This window comes from Drepanopeziza brunnea (assembly GCF_022702325.1).
Source record: "Drepanopeziza brunnea f. sp. 'multigermtubi' strain 214-2 chromosome Unknown ctg2, whole genome shotgun sequence".
Classification (NCBI taxonomy): domain Eukaryota; kingdom Fungi; phylum Ascomycota; class Leotiomycetes; order Helotiales; family Drepanopezizaceae; genus Drepanopeziza; species Drepanopeziza brunnea.
The window spans coordinates 1,001,070-1,017,341 of NW_027094065.1; the positions used below are offsets into that span (position 1 = coordinate 1,001,070).

The 16,272-nt window shown below is 48.7% G+C and overlaps 6 protein-coding genes across 6 annotated transcripts; 3 read left to right on the top strand and 3 right to left on the bottom strand.

The window, feature by feature from the left end:
* Positions 1–810: 810 nt before the first annotated feature.
* Positions 811–3,889, top strand: L3040_001501 (uncharacterized protein; the record flags this gene model as incomplete). Its single annotated transcript, XM_066156772.1, has 10 exons — positions 811–1,035; positions 1,081–1,381; positions 1,625–2,064; positions 2,118–2,198; positions 2,251–2,434; positions 2,484–2,635; positions 2,692–2,756; positions 2,808–3,525; positions 3,587–3,619; positions 3,665–3,889. 10 exons carry the CDS (start codon positions 811–813, stop codon positions 3,887–3,889), a joined length of 2,424 nt encoding a protein of 807 aa, XP_066012790.1.
* Positions 3,890–4,300: 411 nt separating this feature from the next.
* L3040_001502 (uncharacterized protein) lies at positions 4,301–5,493 on the bottom strand (the record flags this gene model as incomplete). Its single annotated transcript, XM_066156773.1, has 7 exons — positions 4,301–4,512; positions 4,620–4,765; positions 4,844–4,949; positions 5,006–5,072; positions 5,143–5,320; positions 5,378–5,390; positions 5,451–5,493. The coding sequence occupies 7 exons, from the start codon at positions 5,491–5,493 to the stop codon at positions 4,301–4,303; spliced, it is 765 nt and encodes a 254-aa protein (XP_066012791.1).
* Positions 5,494–6,194: 701 nt separating this feature from the next.
* L3040_001503 (uncharacterized protein) lies at positions 6,195–6,656 on the bottom strand (the record flags this gene model as incomplete). The annotated part of the gene is made up of 1 exon (XM_066156774.1): positions 6,195–6,656. The coding sequence occupies one exon, from the start codon at positions 6,654–6,656 to the stop codon at positions 6,195–6,197; it is 462 nt and encodes a 153-aa protein (XP_066012792.1).
* An 805-nt stretch (positions 6,657–7,461) lies between these two features.
* L3040_001504 (uncharacterized protein) lies at positions 7,462–9,128 on the top strand (the record flags this gene model as incomplete). The annotated part of the gene is made up of 3 exons (XM_007291019.2): positions 7,462–7,758; positions 7,813–8,451; positions 8,496–9,128. The coding sequence occupies 3 exons, from the start codon at positions 7,462–7,464 to the stop codon at positions 9,126–9,128; spliced, it is 1,569 nt and encodes a 522-aa protein (XP_007291081.2).
* Positions 9,129–11,513: 2,385 nt separating this feature from the next.
* On the top strand, positions 11,514–12,745 carry L3040_001505 (uncharacterized protein; the record flags this gene model as incomplete). The annotated part of the gene is made up of 2 exons (XM_007291018.2): positions 11,514–11,581; positions 11,635–12,745. The coding sequence occupies 2 exons, from the start codon at positions 11,514–11,516 to the stop codon at positions 12,743–12,745; spliced, it is 1,179 nt and encodes a 392-aa protein (XP_007291080.2).
* A 166-nt stretch (positions 12,746–12,911) lies between these two features.
* Positions 12,912–15,374, bottom strand: L3040_001506 (uncharacterized protein; the record flags this gene model as incomplete). The annotated part of the gene is made up of 8 exons (XM_066156775.1): positions 12,912–13,394; positions 13,446–13,761; positions 13,810–13,936; positions 13,990–14,427; positions 14,478–14,812; positions 14,868–14,987; positions 15,037–15,240; positions 15,298–15,374. 8 exons carry the CDS (start codon positions 15,372–15,374, stop codon positions 12,912–12,914), a joined length of 2,100 nt encoding a protein of 699 aa, XP_066012793.1.
* Positions 15,375–16,272: the final 898 nt, after the last annotated feature.

Genomic DNA, 16,272 nt, shown 5'->3' on the forward strand with positions numbered 1-16,272 from the left:
GCAAGTTCGGCATCACATATTGCGTAGCACCCTTCGACTTTCTTTCATGGCTTTTTTATAGTGTACAGAGCTATTGTTGCCTTCGAGGGGACTTTCAGCGACGCGATCTTTGCCCTGCTCGTTTTATTGACTTCAGTACATGGCATTTTCAAGCTTCTAGAGCTTAGGAACTTACCTGCTCAAATCAAATATCCAGGAAGTAAGGGTAGAGCATTCTAACGATGCCCAATTCATTTTCAATTATCGCTTTTCCTTCTTGCTTTTGATTAGTTGGTTTGTTGATATACCGCCTCTGCTTCGAGCCTTTTCTTCTTCCCATGAATGAAGCAATCTGCTAGCATGAATATTCTCTTGGTATTCTCCATTTAGATTTCCCTGTATTTATTATTGTAGTTTCAAGATGAACTCCTACGGATTAGATCAATCATTCACTTCCACATATGACCTAATCTCTCACATCACCACTTGAGACTTACTTGCAGTCCCAACCCAAGCTAATACTTTTGCAGTAATCCTCGAAAACCCGATTTTTCGAATTTACCACTTTCCGAGTGGTCGGATTTCAAGGGACGATCACAAAAAGTGGGCAAAACTAATATCAGAAGAGTCCCAAGCCAGAATGTCTTGGGAAAGACTTGGGTCACTCCACGGATTTTCAAACTTGTGAGCTTTTCTATAGACACTCTTTTCGAATTGGATACTGATTCTCGATAGTGGAAATTCTTCTACCCAAATGTAATGGAGCGAGTACAATTGCCCGGCATTGCTAAAGGACAAAGGGTGGTACTAGAGTCAGACTCAGAAGATATCATGAATGAGCTGCGAACTCTAGTCAGAGATCATACATCGAGTGACGCTGGAGCGTACAGATTGGGGACTCAGATCTGGTACAATCGAAAGCTGGATACCCAAGCGTTTGCATCTATTACTCTTGGCGGTGTCTCTTACCATCCCGGCGATTGTGTAATTGTTGCATCCGAAGCCCAGAGCGAAGAACCGCGGTTCGCAAGAATCATCTCGATATTTGAGGATGAGGTAAGCTCCTTACTACTCTACTTTGAATTTGGCTGAGGATAATAGGACGACGAAGTCTCCGTACATCTAAGATGGTTCGAAGTTGGCTCGAATACCATACTAGGAGAAACAGCTGGGCCTCGGGAGCTTTTTCTTCTGACAAGCTGCGATAGTAATCCAGTAAATTGTATTGTAGCCAAAGTCAAGGTTGGCTTCTTCGGTGACCAGAATTCAGGTCGATATGACTCCGTCAGCGACACAATCGATCACGAAGATTTCGGTTTCTATTACCGACACCACTGGAACCCCAATTCGAAACAGTTTACAAGTGCCAGCGACCACGAATCAAACATTTACCTAGGCTTGGGTAAAAAATCTCTCAGCGGGACTTGCCATTGCTGTAAAATAATGGCTGAAAGGCTTCAGGATGAAGAGACCAGAATCTTGTGGGATATTGTCCCAGACTCAAAAGGGCGAGGGATCATCTCCGGTTTCTGTTCGAGACAGGTTCAATACCGAACCTTGGACTTCGTGTACTTACTTCCGGTTGACCATTCTGAGCCTTGTCGAATAGGGCAAATCCAAGATATATACTTATCACGATTTTCAGAGGTCTCAAAACTGACTTCAACGATGGTCAGCGACCATGACGTCCGACTTAAAGTTGCTATCTATAAAAGGTACGACGACTTAGTTCCTAGCCGAGGACAGGAGCACGAACCTGGAAGGAAGTTCGGCATCCGCGATTCTCGACGATTATTCTTTACAGGGGAGACCATCAAGATCGACGGAAGTATCGTGGACGGAGTATGTTACGTGCTTCACCGGGACCATGTGGACGACCTAGACTCATTCAAGGATCAGAAAGACACTTTCTGGGTCAAGGATAGGCTGGAAGAGGAGATTGATTGGGATTCATGCGTAAGACCCCGGGACTTGAGGCCTCTTGATTCCGGATCCGTAAGATACTCCGCGACAAAATTCGAACACGAGAAGAAGATGATTCTCGTCAGGGAATTCCTAGAGCGGGGCGAGAAAGCAAGAACTTTGGTAAAATAAAAGCACCATATCAAACTGGTCTATACATGCTGACAGTTATATAGGAGCTATTCAATGGAATCGGTGGACTGACGGTTGCTTTCAAAGGCATCTCTGGGATTACCAACGCGGTTGAGATCGATCCTGTAATAATACTTACATACCCCTGTGAAGGAGATCTATTAACAAATATTCTAGGCCGCGTGCGTGACAATGAGAAACAATCAACCTGGAGTCATCGTTCACAAAGGAGACGCGAGTAATCTTCTGTTACGTGCTATAAAGAGGGACCAAGGGGCTAAGTTGGGGAAGCTCTTTGACGGGAAAGGAAATCTCATACCAGATTTGCCTTTCAGAGACCAAGTAGACTTCATCAAAGGTGGTCAGTATTATTCCAATATATTCCACATAGAGCTTGCTAATTACTACAGGACCACCATGCCCGGGATATTCTGTTGCGAATTGCCAGAAGAAAGACGGAGAGCCCAAGAACAGTCTGGTAGCGTTATATTCGGCATACGTAGACTTCTACAGACCGAAGTACAGCCTGATTGAAAACGTCACGGGCTTGATACACCATACGGTAAACCCTCGCTGGAGAGTCTAGGGTATTAAATTCGGTAGCTGACCGTTGTCTAGCTGCGAACACCGGAAAGCAATGATTTCAAAACTAAACCAGAGACACTCGAGAATGGTACAATCAGGTAAGCAACGATGCAATACTACATATCCTATCTTATATTAATATTCTCTAGAATGATCTACCGTACCTATACGAGCATGGGATACCAAGTGCAATGTGCAGTACTATATGCCGAGGAGCATGGTAGCCCTCAGTCGCGGCCCAGAGTCATCATCTGGGCCACGCAGCCAGGCTGCCGATTGCCCGAGTATCCTCAGCCGGAACATCTCTGGAAAACTCGTGCTGCGTGCCCTATCTTCATGCCTGGCTCAAAGTTGAACCAATCCGACTTTCACTGGCATCGCAAACGCCGATCAACACCCCACAGAGTCGTTACCCTTGGCGATGCGTGGATAGACCTTCCGGAGTACGACATTAAGAACCCTCACTTGATCATCCCTCAAACTCGATTTCAAAAGTTCGAAGCTGAACAAAGGCGGAATAAAATAACATTCTATGATTCTCTGGATGGAGAATCTTACGTTGGCAGCGATAATCAGACTTACGCCTCTGGCCCTAAGTCAGAATACCAGAGAATTATGAGAAAAGGAACTACAGATAATGTGATCACTGCCCACGTCACCAGGAAGCTGACCTCAATCAATACCGAGCGCGTGTGTACGATACCACTGGTTACAGAGGCTAATCACGAGAGCCTCCCGGTCGCTCTCAAATTCAGATCCCGCAACTCTACTCCGGTCTACTCCCCAAAAAAATGCTGCAGATTGGCTTTGGACGGTATCCACAATGTTTGCATGACGGAACTTGAAGTTGCAGGAAAGTACGGAAACGTGAGTAAACCTCGTTTCAATCTTGAGTTTTGACCAAAAAACCGACTTTTCATCTTCTCAGATTCTTCATCCCACACAGCACCGCATCGAGACTGTCCGGGAGTTTTCACGCGTCCAAGGCTTTCCCGCCTGCTAAAAGTTCGACCTGAAGAATTGGCGAGTAGAGGATGCCATCAGAGGCATAGGAAATGCGGTTCCCGTTCCCCTTGGAGCTAGCCTCGCTGAAGGATTCCTCGACTCCTGGATGCAGTACATCAAGAACCGAGACCGAATCGAGCCCCGCTATGAGGAGCCAGCTGCTAGAAATCCCGTTCGCGTTGTCCATCAGGAAGTCATCGTCATTCCGGACTCAGAGGATGAGTAACTGGGAGGAGCGAGGCAGATTTCATCTTTTGGCGGGTTCTCTTTACCATGTTTGCTTTCCTCCGAAGATTTTTACGCTCGCGCTATGTTCTTTAAGTTTACTTTCACTATGATAAAAGTGGACAGACGGTGACCCAGGTGATTAATGATTTTTTCGGGTGAGAAGAACGAGAGCCTCTTAGGGCGAGACAGTGGTCACTATATGGTTGGAGAGAGCAGGTACTATCACAGCGTATGCATCAAACGCTCATCAATTTGATCAGCACCATCTCCAGCACCATCACTTACGATTAATAAATTATGAGCGACGGGAGGTAAAATTCCGAGCGAACGATAGTTTCAATTGACTGAGAACCAAAGATCAGAACCAGGATTACCGCAGTTTCCTTGCCCTACGAAGTTCACCTCTAGCCTAATCTCCGTTATGGAAATGCTCCTCGAACCACTGCAAAGCCTGAACGAACGCTTGCTTCTTGGCGTAAACCTCCGCCTTGGTTGAGACAGCACGATTGCTGGCGAAGCCGGGAGGAACATGGCTATAGAGATTGACCTGATACGCCTGTGACGTGTCCCTCACGCGGTTCACGATCTCGCTTCGCCTGGGTGAGTCCCATTCAGTATCTTCTGCAGAAGCATGAGAGGTTAGCAATGGTCATTCTTGAGTTTTTCGGGGTCAGTCTTGCTTCTAAACACACGAAAGAAGGGCAGGTAGCCACTACTCCAACACTGACCATCTGCAAAAGCTAGACTTAGAGGACAAGCGATACCGTCGACAGTTTTTAGGAAATCTTTTCTCCCATGAGTCGGAGTAGCAACGAAGCCAATGTGAACGTCGCCTAGACCCAGTTGGGATACAACGGCGTTCCCACCGATTCCACTGGATGATGATGGAGTCAGCGATAACAGCGATGAATGTATATTGGCTAAAGTTGGGGTCAATTTCCTATTGACTTACTACCCCGCAGCAGCGACTTTGGTGACGTTTCTTTGCACTTTCAGATATTTTAAGGCTTCAGCGATTCGGGCTGAGGATGTTTTTTCGTCAAATGTATGTGGAGCACCTGAAGTCTGGTCAGCTGGATCGTGAGGGATCACTCCGTCTCAAGGAAATACGCACCAGTGATAGCACTGCCCTGTACTGTGCGTCTGTCCACATGGTCAGGTACAATAGTCAAATACCCAGCCTGTTTGAAGATTCAAAGTCAGTGAGATTTTCGTGACGGTAAACGAAGAGGATAACCGAAGAGCTCATACACCAGCGAATTGGTCTGCCAAGAGCCTGCTGCTATGCCAAAGCCCGTGCTCGTCGGAGCACAGGAGCACCGCAAAGTCTTGATTTTTGTGCACGTAATTCCCATAGGGCTCGGCTATGTAGTAAAATATGCCACTGCCTTCATCTGGCAACTCGGTGTCGACATGTTTGGGCTGTCCTCTGCCCAGGACCATCAGTAAGTACTCCTATCGAGAGCCTTGCTCGGGAGAAACGTACTCGCATTGGAAACCTACGATACAAGTTAGCATTGCTTCTGTTAACGTTACAGTTGCATACGGATCGAACGGACCGGCATAGGGGCATGGCTTGACTTTCTCTCTTGTTGCCGACATCACGACGACGATTGTGTCTGGATGATGCGGGTGAACAATTGCATTGTGAGCATCAACTAAAATCCATCGCAACTATTTGTCACATTCCAGCCCAACGCGAGGAGCATAGCATTCCAGAGGGTAGGAATGTCGGGACACGTGATCTAAAATATTACAGACGCGGGGACTGAACGACCACGGTTTGAATATCGCACCGCACTTTTGCAAAGCAAACCAACCAAACCAAGCAAACGAAAGTTGAGACCAATCTACGACGGGGTTCAGACTCTGGCCCGGGTTGAGATAAACATAACAGCAGCCGAGCGAAAAGGGGTGCTCTTGGCACGCTAACTGTAACCGAGCGTTGTGGATGTGAAATCTGCAATTATACGGAGGAGCAATACCGTGACATCCAAGACGACTATCACTTGTTCTCTCACATCGCATCCTGCTCTGTACGAGGTTTGCCTGGATCTTAAGCACCTATGAACCGTTGACAGGTCCCCGGTCATGGTGTCAGTCGCAGAGCCCGAGGGCCAGAGAACTGGACAGGTGGCGATGCAGGTAGCCAGCCCGGAAACACATAGGTCACATGACACCATACAAAATGGTCCCAGTACCAGTATTCCCGGCTTCGATCTTGCCGTCCAACAAGCATCTCAACTTCCATCACCTTCGCCTTCAAGATCGCCATCGCCTTCTTCACGGAATATATCCCCATCTCAGGGCGGAACAGAGTCGTCGGTAGGAAACACCGGTACATTACCCTCAGTTGCCCACGAACGCAAGTACTCGGGGTCCTTCGGGAAAGCCTCAACAACCAGCTCGGCAACCAAGGACAGCGATGAAACCGCCATCTTATCTCCTCTGTCCATATCGAAGACGCTGCCACCCCATGAACTCCACGATATTCCAGAAGAGAGAATAGGAAAGCCGCGGGAGGGATCGATCATCAGAGCCAATGGAGAAATGCCGAGACCTGTGGGAACGGAGAGCTTGGCAGAAGAGAACAGAAGAAGACCTCGAAAACTTTCAGTAAACAAAGTCAATGGCGAAATCCTCAAGTTGTCGGCTGCTGAAGTTGAAGAGTTGATATCAGCGCCAGAGTATTTGCCCGTGACATCGCCAACAAGGTTGACTGTTTCGGCGCAGGCTTCACTTGCGCCATCGCCAGTCATCGACATAAGAGGCTCTGTATCTGATGGTCCGCATTCCGATGTGGAAGGCAGGCGTCGAAGGTATAGAAAGACCAGTGCTCCTGAGGCGATGGATGTTTTGCCGGAGGATCAAGTCAATCGCCGGGCCAGAGCCGAGACTGCTTCGCACACTTTCATCAGAAGGCCTGGGCATTTCTCACGAGCTATAACAACCCCACCTACAGCCAGTCAACATGCACCACACACAAAAGCACAGCAGGGTCAACAGTCACCGAAACGCAAGCCGAACTCATCAAGTTTGCGTCCGGAACCATTAGATCTTAGCCAGGTCTCAGCGAAGCTCCAAAACAGCGCAAGCAAACCAGACTCGGCCACGCCATCTCCCATACCACAGTCAATACCTATTCCTCCTATGTCAATACCGACATATCTACAGCTGGAGCTGTCTTCGACAAGGCCATCACCTCTTTACATTTATCGTCCAGCGTCCAGCGAATTCCCGTATGAATCATCGAAGGTCAAGTTTGAACGATTGTTAAATTTTCTATTACTGCCCCCACAACTAGAACAGACTCTTTACTTTGGAACGATGGCATGTCTGGACGCTTGGCTGCACACGTTTACAATCCTGCCTCTACGTTTCTTCAAAGCAGCTGGCATCTTGATTCAGTGGTGGGGCCAAGCCATTGCAAAGGAGGCACGCTCCATTGCTGGTTTTATATACCAAGGATCGGGAAGGTTCTGGCACCGTCAACGTGAGAGGCGGGGAAGCACCGATTCGGCAGAGAGGTCACGAAGTGTATCTAGAGCGAGCCGTCCATCAGCTTCTACCATGGCCTCTTATCAATCCCAGTCTGGGAGAAAAATTGAAATCGGGCCTCCTAATCTTAACGCAGAACATCTGAGAGTTGAGCTGGAACGGAAGTCGAGACAAAATTGGGGTCGCAGGCATAGACGGATGAAGTCCCAGCCATCTTCCCTATCATCTTACAATAAAGCAGATCTCCTTCAGGGAGCAGTTATCATGTGCAGCTGTATCATTCTCATGAAGCTGGATGCTAGCCGGATGTACCACAGCATCCGAGGTCAATCCGCAATCAAGCTTTATGTCATTTTCAACGCCCTCGAGGTAAGAATAAATTAAAATTCTCCAATCTAAGACCATTGCTGACCGAAGGTTCAGGTTTGTGACAAGCTTCTTGCTGCTCTTGGACAGGACATTCTTGAGTGTTTGTTTTCCAATGAGACTGTGGAGCGGGATGTCGACGGAAGAAGCAAGGTTTTGCGACCTTTGTGCATGTTCATCCTGGCACTAATCTACAACGTTACACACGCAACTGCCCTGTTCTACCAAGTCATCGCTTTGAATGTCGCCGTCAACTCTTACTCCAACGCGCTGCTCACCCTCCTTATATCTAACCAATTTGTGGAGATCAAGTCGACCGTGTTCAAGAAGATTGAAAAGGACAACCTGTTTCAACTCACCTGCGCCGACATCGTGGAGAGGTTTCAGCTTTGGCTTATGCTAGTCATCATTGCTCTGCGAAACATTGTCGAAGTGGGTGGGCTGAGTATCATCAGCGGATCAGATGGTGATATGGTAGGGGAGAGGGCATCAACCCGGAGCAGCTCCATCTTTCCCAGCAGCTTTACCATCTTCCCCAGTTGGTCGGGAGAAGTCCTGACTCCTTTCCTGTTGGTAATCGGTAGCGAGATGTTAGTGGACTGGATCAAACACTCTTACATAAGCAAGTTCAACAACGTTAAGCCGGCCGTCTATCAGCGCTATCTGGACGTCCTTGCCAAGGACTACTACACCAATGTAAGTCATACCGCTATATCAAAAACTTGGCTAAGATAGCGCAGGCTTTTGTCAACCAGAACTTGATCAAACGTCTCGGATTGCCTGTCATCCCCTTGTCGTGCCTTTTCATTCGATCTTCGATGCAAACTTACCACATGTTCCTTGCCACCCATCTCCCATCCCCAGTCGCATCGACCGCAACCGCTCTCTCCGTCGAATCGACGAGCACGTCTGCGGCCACGACGGCTGCGTTAGAACACTTCGATACCATCATTCGCAAGGCTTTGGGCCGCTCGACTTTCGGTATTCCGGACCCGTTAGCCACCAACCCTTGGTACCTGCCCAGCGCGGATGATGCCATTGCCGCACTGACCATGCTCGTCTTCTTCCTCGGTGCTTTCTTCGTCTTGCTCGCATGTAAGCTCGTGCTGGGCATGCTCCTCCTCCAATTCGCCCGCAACCGGTACCGCAGCATGAAGAAGCGAGAGCACCAGAACTACGGCGCGGAGGGTAAGCGTCTTGGGGTTGGGGGCATGACGGAAGTCGACGAGGACAAGAGACGATGGATTTACCAGGACGACCCGGAGGCATTGAGGAAGATGAAGGAGAAGGAGAAGATGGGGAAGGAGAAGGCGGACAAGAGTCTGGATTTCGGGAAGATTAGTCGATATGAGATGCTGAAGAGGATATGGTGAAAGGCTTGGCATAGCTATCGATATATAAGGTACAGAGTACATATGCCTCACCACAACAGCCATAACAAATCACACCCTGAGGGTGGGGGAAGGGGGGAAGGGGGAAGGGGGGGTCCAAGAGTATAGAGCATAAATCTGCACTTTGAAATCCCTAGGTACAATGTACGTAGATACCCGATTCTCAGAGTGTAATTCTTATGCCTGTGATGTTTGTTGTAGTTGTATACCTCCTTAACGAAACAGTCATATCTGTAGCCCTGCACGATCCTCTTCAAACGAGGGGAAGGAGGGCTGTCCAAGAAGATAAAGTATAAATCTACATTTTGATGATATCCCTCGGCACAACGTGCGTAGATACCCGATTCTCAGAGTGTAATTCTTATGCTCATGCCTGTGATGTTTGTTTGTAGTACTACTAATTGTATACCTCCTTAACGAAACAGTCATACGTATCTGTAGCCCTGCACGATCCTTTTCAAACGAGGGGAAGGAGAGGAGGGGTGTCCAGGAGTATAAAGTATAAATCCGCGTTTTGATGATATCCCCAGGTACAACGTGCGTATCGGTAGATAGATACCCGATTCTGAGAGTGTAATTCTTATATGCCTGTGATGTTTGTTTGTAGTAATTTGTATACCTACCTGCCTACCTCTACCGTCTAGCGATACAGTCATATCTGTAGCCCTGCCCGATCCTTTTCAAACGAGGGGAAGTGGAGGGAAGGTCCAAGAAGATAAAGTATAAATCTGCATTTTGATGATATCCCTAGGTAGTACAACGTGCGTAGATGCCCGATTCTCAGAGTGTAATTCTTATGCTTGTGCCTGTGATGGTTGTTGTACTACTACTAGTTTGTATACCTCTATAAAGATGTGTAGCCTTGCATGATCCTTTTGATGGTGGGTGGGTGGGGCGAGGCACCCAGCCGGAATGTACCCATTGTCAACTCAATCCAACCTAGACATTAAAACGGCCAGATTTGCTTTGTCACTCCACTCCGAATGACCACCCCACGTCTCTGGTGCGGGGGGTGGTGCGGGGGTGGCAACAGTCTCATAGGCAAGTACAAGTACGTAGGTAGTAAGTGCCAGAGGCAGAGGCAGTGGTTGTGTGGGGGGGAAGTTGGGATAGTAATGTGAAATTTAAATGCCGCTTTGCGGCCTGTAAATTTTACAGTCAGCGAGCGAGCGAGCGATCCCACGCATCGATCGCTTAGAGGAAGCAAGCAAGCGAGCAAGCAAATAGGCCGAACGATTGATTGATCGATTCGTTGAGCTGGCTAGCGAGCTATTGGCCGCAGGAAGGGAAATTGCTGATGATATGTAGATTAAGAGAGAGAGAGAGAGAGAGAGAGAGAGAGAGAGAGAGAGGGTGAGGCGATCATAAGTAGTTGTTTGTATATGCATGCGGCAAATAATATCGACTGCAAAGGTCAGCGTACAACGTAATAGACGTGACGTGAATGAGGATGAGAAAAAGAACATGAGAAAGAGAAATCTCCAGACTGAATTGAATGAATGGTGAACGGTCATGCCGGCGCCACATGCTTTTTTTCGTAGAAGAGCCGGTAAGCTTATTCACGGAGAAAACAAGAAGTCCAGATTTTTTAAAAAATGGGGAGTTTCTGCCTATCTATCTAGCCCGGCGAAATTTCTCTTGATGTGGTTGAAGACCACTTGATAAGGTTAGCGAGGCTCCAGCCCGTCGAGAGCGTACTACGTCCTACTACGACTACGTAGTACTAGGTACGTGTAGGGGATAACCCCAAGATGCAGTTAGGTAGGTAGCTAGCAGAGATACTACTACTACCGGTACTACTACTACTTAGTTGTAGCTGGCTGGTCCGTACGCATACGCATATGTACTAGAAGGAAGAGATAACGTAAATAAGTGGCATGGATGAAATCCCCTTGCAAAAGCTCCGTGAAGCTTATCTGCGTCGGGTCCCCCCAAGCTTCCTTCGGTGGTGTGAGCGCCGCTCACCTGATCGGGCCATCCACGTGACCGGACAGGCGGTAGCCGGATCCCAGCGAAACTCGGACCTTCCGAGTATTTTGGTAGAGGGCTCGGCCAATCATAAGAAACGGCGGACAATAGTTTACTTCCCGTGCTGCAGCCGCGTGGTGGGCTTGTGGTGATATCGAGGAGGAAAGAGTGGAGACGGTGAGAATGTGATGCTGGCTACCGTTTCGTGGCTTGGTATAAAGGTATAAAGGTATCGCTCTGCGCCCGGTCGGGAGGAAGGAGGCATCTCTTTAACACTCGGTCTTGTTGTTACTCTCTCTCTCTCTCTCTCTCTCTCTCCGTCTCTCAAGTCCAGTTCAACCTTCCCATCGACTTATCTTCAAGCCGAGATATACTCTTCCCTTCTCAAAATATCCCAAAATGTCGGAAAATCTCTGGACTCGCACACCTGTCGTTGAGTCCTCGGCTCTCTCCACAGCAGCAGGATGGTTCGTCTCCCCTCTGTCCCCTTCACATATAACATCTTCTGACCCCCACACAGTAGAATATTTCTCAAGCTGGACAACCTCCAGCCATCCGGCTCTTTCAAGTATCGAGGCATCAGCCACCTCATGAAGAGCGCCCTCGTCAACCGCGATCCAGAGTCTCTCGCAAAGATCCATTACTACTGCTCATCCGGCGGCAACGCTGGCATCGCTTGTGCCACAGCTGCTCGATCAATGGGATACCCCGCGACGGTCGTCATTCCAACACCGACATCTTCGTTTATGGCCAACAAGATCCGGTCACTGGGTGCGAGCGTGCATCAAGTCGGCGCAAGCTGGGCTGACGCGGATCGATTTCTCAAAGAAGAGCTGCTGTCCAAGGACCCCAACGGCTTCTATGTTCCTCCCTTCGACCACCCGATCATCTGGGAAGGCGCGTCGTCGATGTTCGAGGAGGTGTATGAGCAGATGGAAGACGAGGGTGGCATGGATGGTGCTGTCTGTAGTGTTGGCGGCGGATCGCTTCTCACAGGCATCATAACTGCGATAGAGCGGAACTACACCCCTTCTCTCAGACGGCCACAATCTCCGAAGATCTTGGCGGTAGAGACTCGGGGCGCTGAGAGTCTAAACGCGAGTCTGAGAGGAGCGAAGCACATCACCTTGCCAAAGATCACCAGCATAGCGACATCGCTGGGCATTGTCCGAGTTGCTGCACGGGCATTTGAGCTGGCGCAGAAGCACAACGTGACTAGCATTGTCTTGAGTGATGCTGAGGCCGCTATGGGCTCCGTTCGGTTTGCGGACGATGAGGATACCCTGATCGAGGTATCTTGCGGTGTTGCGCTCGCAGCTGTGTACAACGGCGAGCTGCGGAAAGCTATGGGCCGCCATATGAGTGATGAGGAGTGGCGGGAGATGAAGATTGTCGTTGCCGTTTGTGGAGGGAGTGATGTGACGCCTGATCTTCTGGAAGCATACAGGAAGAAGTACAGTTCCGAGGCTCCAAGAATTGTTCGGAAAGCCAAAGAGACGCTGCCTGTCGAACAGTTCACGACCAGCCGAAGGTGTAGTGCGGTTGATATCACGTCGGAGAGCGAGTCGATTTTTAGCGTCGCAGCACGTGGCCTTAGAGCAGTCTTGGCGCCATTCCGGATAAAAGTCTGAGAATAACGACAAGAGAAAATACAACATTAATGCGCCAGTCAGTCAGCCCGTTCAACAGAAGGGTGATTTCTTTTCCGAAACCAGATCCGTACTGTATTTAATCCAGAAAATAAATGATGCAATTCCAATGTCCATAAACATGAGTGTGCAGTCATGAGGCCTCGATTTAAAAATATGTTGAGCCTGGTGCACCAAATAATGTCCAGTCATCAATGGTAAATGCCCAATCTTCCGGAAGCTCCTCAAACGGCAATAAGTTTGGTTGTTCGAGCATGCCTTCCGGCGCCTGCATATTGGGGAAGTCCTTGGGGGCCGGGGCGGCATTGCCACCAGTTAAACACACCCCGGACAGCTGCACGCTAGCAAAAACATTCGGATTCCCTACCTGGCGTTCTGGCTGGGCCACGAGAACCCCATCAGAGCCTTGTTTGGTCTTGTTTGCCCCCTCTGGGTTGTTTCTTGGCCGTTTTCCGCTCAATGCCGACATCGAGGCGTAGTCAAATACTTTCCACATGAGTTCAGCATCATCTCCCGCAAGCCCAACCCTTTCGCTCTCGACTGCTGGCAAGATACCGTCGTAGTCATCCTGTGAGTAATAAAGAGTATGTCGGTGCCTCAATCTCGCGGCCAGTTCTTGGACTATTGAAAGCTATGTTCTTGTGTGAGAGCTTTGAAGTTGGATCGATCGAGTGATACGTACCAATTCCTGGATACTTGTCCAATACTTCGATAGCTTCTTAAGATACCGTACAGCACTCGCAAAACTAAGTCTGGCCGCTGCTGCAACGTCCGAATGCTTGCTCAACGTATGCTCGAGCTGGATTGTTGCAGCTATCGCCGCAAGATACCCAACAAATGGGTCATGAAGCATCATTCCAGCTTCGTCCATCTCGTTGAGAAATCGGATGATCCAGCGGGAGTGAATGAGAGAGCTTTTGTATGATTTCTGAAGGAAACTGGGTGGTACCTTCCGTATAACGTGTTGTAATTTGATAAACATGATGAATGGGTGATGCCTAGAGCGTGTCAGTCGCTTGCGGGAGTTTGGGTGATGGGTAGCGCACACGCAACACTGTATTGACATATAAGTCAGCTGAAAGCAGAGCCAGGACGCGAAGTATGGTCGCAAGTGTGGCTCCTGTATAGCTCGTCGAGGAAAGTCAACCTCTCGGTATCGATGCGTGGAGAAGTCTTTGGTCGGAGTCAGAATCGCCCTCAGAGATAGATGTCTTCAGTCGACGAACCTGGTTCAAAATCGGCAAATCTGTATTCGATCGTAGCAAGCTCAGAGCCAGGTTGCCAAGGAGGAGTTGTGCTATTGCTTGTTGTCGCGAAAACATATCGGATAACATCGTCCCAAATAGCGTAGACACCAACTAGCAGAGCCGAAAGGTCTTGGCCGCTTCCCAAGGAGGTCTCAGTGCTGAGATTATGGTACATCGGATTCAACGAAAGTGCACCCTCCCAGTGTGGTTTGGGAAGCCTGAATTCCTGGTAAGGGAGTGAAGGCGAGACAAGACGAGTGATGCTGAACGTCCGGTCAAGCATGAACAAAGTCCAAGTACACCGGACAATTTCCTCACTCCTTTCCTCGAGACGTGCGGGTTCTGTAAGATAACCTAGGGACTGAGCAATTCTGACGCCGAGAGATATTTGGGTGTGAGCTCTCTGTACTCTCCCGTCTGTCGAGATCAGTCAAGCCGACGAACATAGCAAATAGACATAAACTAACCAGCAAAGTCGACCTGCGCCAGAAGGCAAAGTCCCTGTAAATAAGGCAGACTTGTATCCCCTCGGCTATACAGATTGACGAGCTTTTTCCATGAATCATCAGTCAGGGCGCGAATACAATCATTGAGTTTCGACTGATCTGACCAGAAGGGATGAGAAGAGCAGCGAATACTCAGAGCAAGCATGGAATCTAGAACGACAGGATCTATGACATGGCCCGGCCGAAGCGACTCCCTCTGGCACATCAAGTTGTAAGGTTGTGCATGGAAAGCCATAAAGTAAGTCTTGACACCATCTTCTACGACATCGGGAGGGAGCCCTTCGATTGCGGAATTTCTGGGTCATTCAGCTCAGTACATGACTCAAGACCACCCAAAACAGAAACTCTTACAAGCTCGCAACACATGCCACCGAGGAGTGGAAACCTTGAAGAGGTGATTGTTGTTGCTGATATCCTCTGCTGTCCTCGGTTACGTGATTTGGGCTAATATGTGAGACTGGAGCGGCTTTTCTAGTCGGGGTAAGCATTCAGATTTTAGGAATCTGATAGACCAAATTACTTCATGGAAGCCGCAAGCTCTTCCAGCTTCTGCTCGATCGTCCCGAACCTCTTCGACACGTCCCCTTGCGCATCACGTATGGGCTCAGGGGACCTCTTTCGTTTACGAGCTTCAGGCTCGAAAACTTCATACGAACAGGTCTGCTGTAGTCGGCTACATATTGAGCACTCGGGTCTTTCGCCTGGACATTTAGACTTTTTACGTCTGATCTCCAGGATCAGCAATTGCCATATATATCACTTGGCCTAGCAGGAACGTTACCGGCAATTGTGGCAGGCTTGCCTTACCCTTCTTACGGGGCTTTGTTGCCGCTCAGAAAATCTTTTCGGCTCGGCCATGGCTGGGTCGGAAGTTGAGGACGGCTGATTAGAATCATGTTCTTGGGGTAGTACCTAGTAGAATGAAAATGAGAGTTGATAGATAGATATAATTGACATGATGTGAGTGGGAGTAGGAGTGGGAGTCGGAGTGGGAGGTGATTTGAGTGGGGGACGTGAACGTGACGGTGTCGTGACTACCGGTAGTACAGAGTAGTTTTGGCGGGGCGCCAAGGAGCACGGCCTTGTTTATACCAGGAGCAACCCTTTTACAACTAGTTCGAGTTCTAGTTGTAGTTGTACTTGTAGTTGTAGTTCTAGCTCTAGTTCTAGTTGTACGACAAATATCAAAATTACCTACTACTTCAAGGTTGAGCTTTCTATCCTTCAATCTTTGGAGTAAATCCTGTTCTGAGCAATTTGGATGCCGCTTTTTGGCGCCAAGTTTGAACTTTCCGTCCATCGTGCTTTTGCTACTGCAACGAATCGTCGGCTCGCTTAGGGAGGTGGGCCTCCATTCATCCTTACCTAAGACTGCGGGCTGGATACCGACCGGTACTTACCGTAGACGAACTACCCGACTTTTTCTCAATCAGCTGATCGGCTACCTTGCTGTCGACCGACCTAGCTTATTTGCAATTGATCGAACCCAAGACAATTGCAAAGACTTCAATTATTAAGAATGAAAAGCACCGAAACTCTTTTCAAAAATGTCCCAGTCAGTCGAAATGTGAGGAACAATGTCATCAAAGATTCCATTTACTACTTAGGAAGCGAGCTTTGTTGTCCTGAAGGTGAGACTACATTCCTCCTGGCATTCCAATCCAAACCTTGCTTACCATCTCATTCAGATGTTGGCGCTTCCATCGCCCACGATATCTGTAGCATTTTGATCGCTTGAGTCTCAAAACCTCCTCGT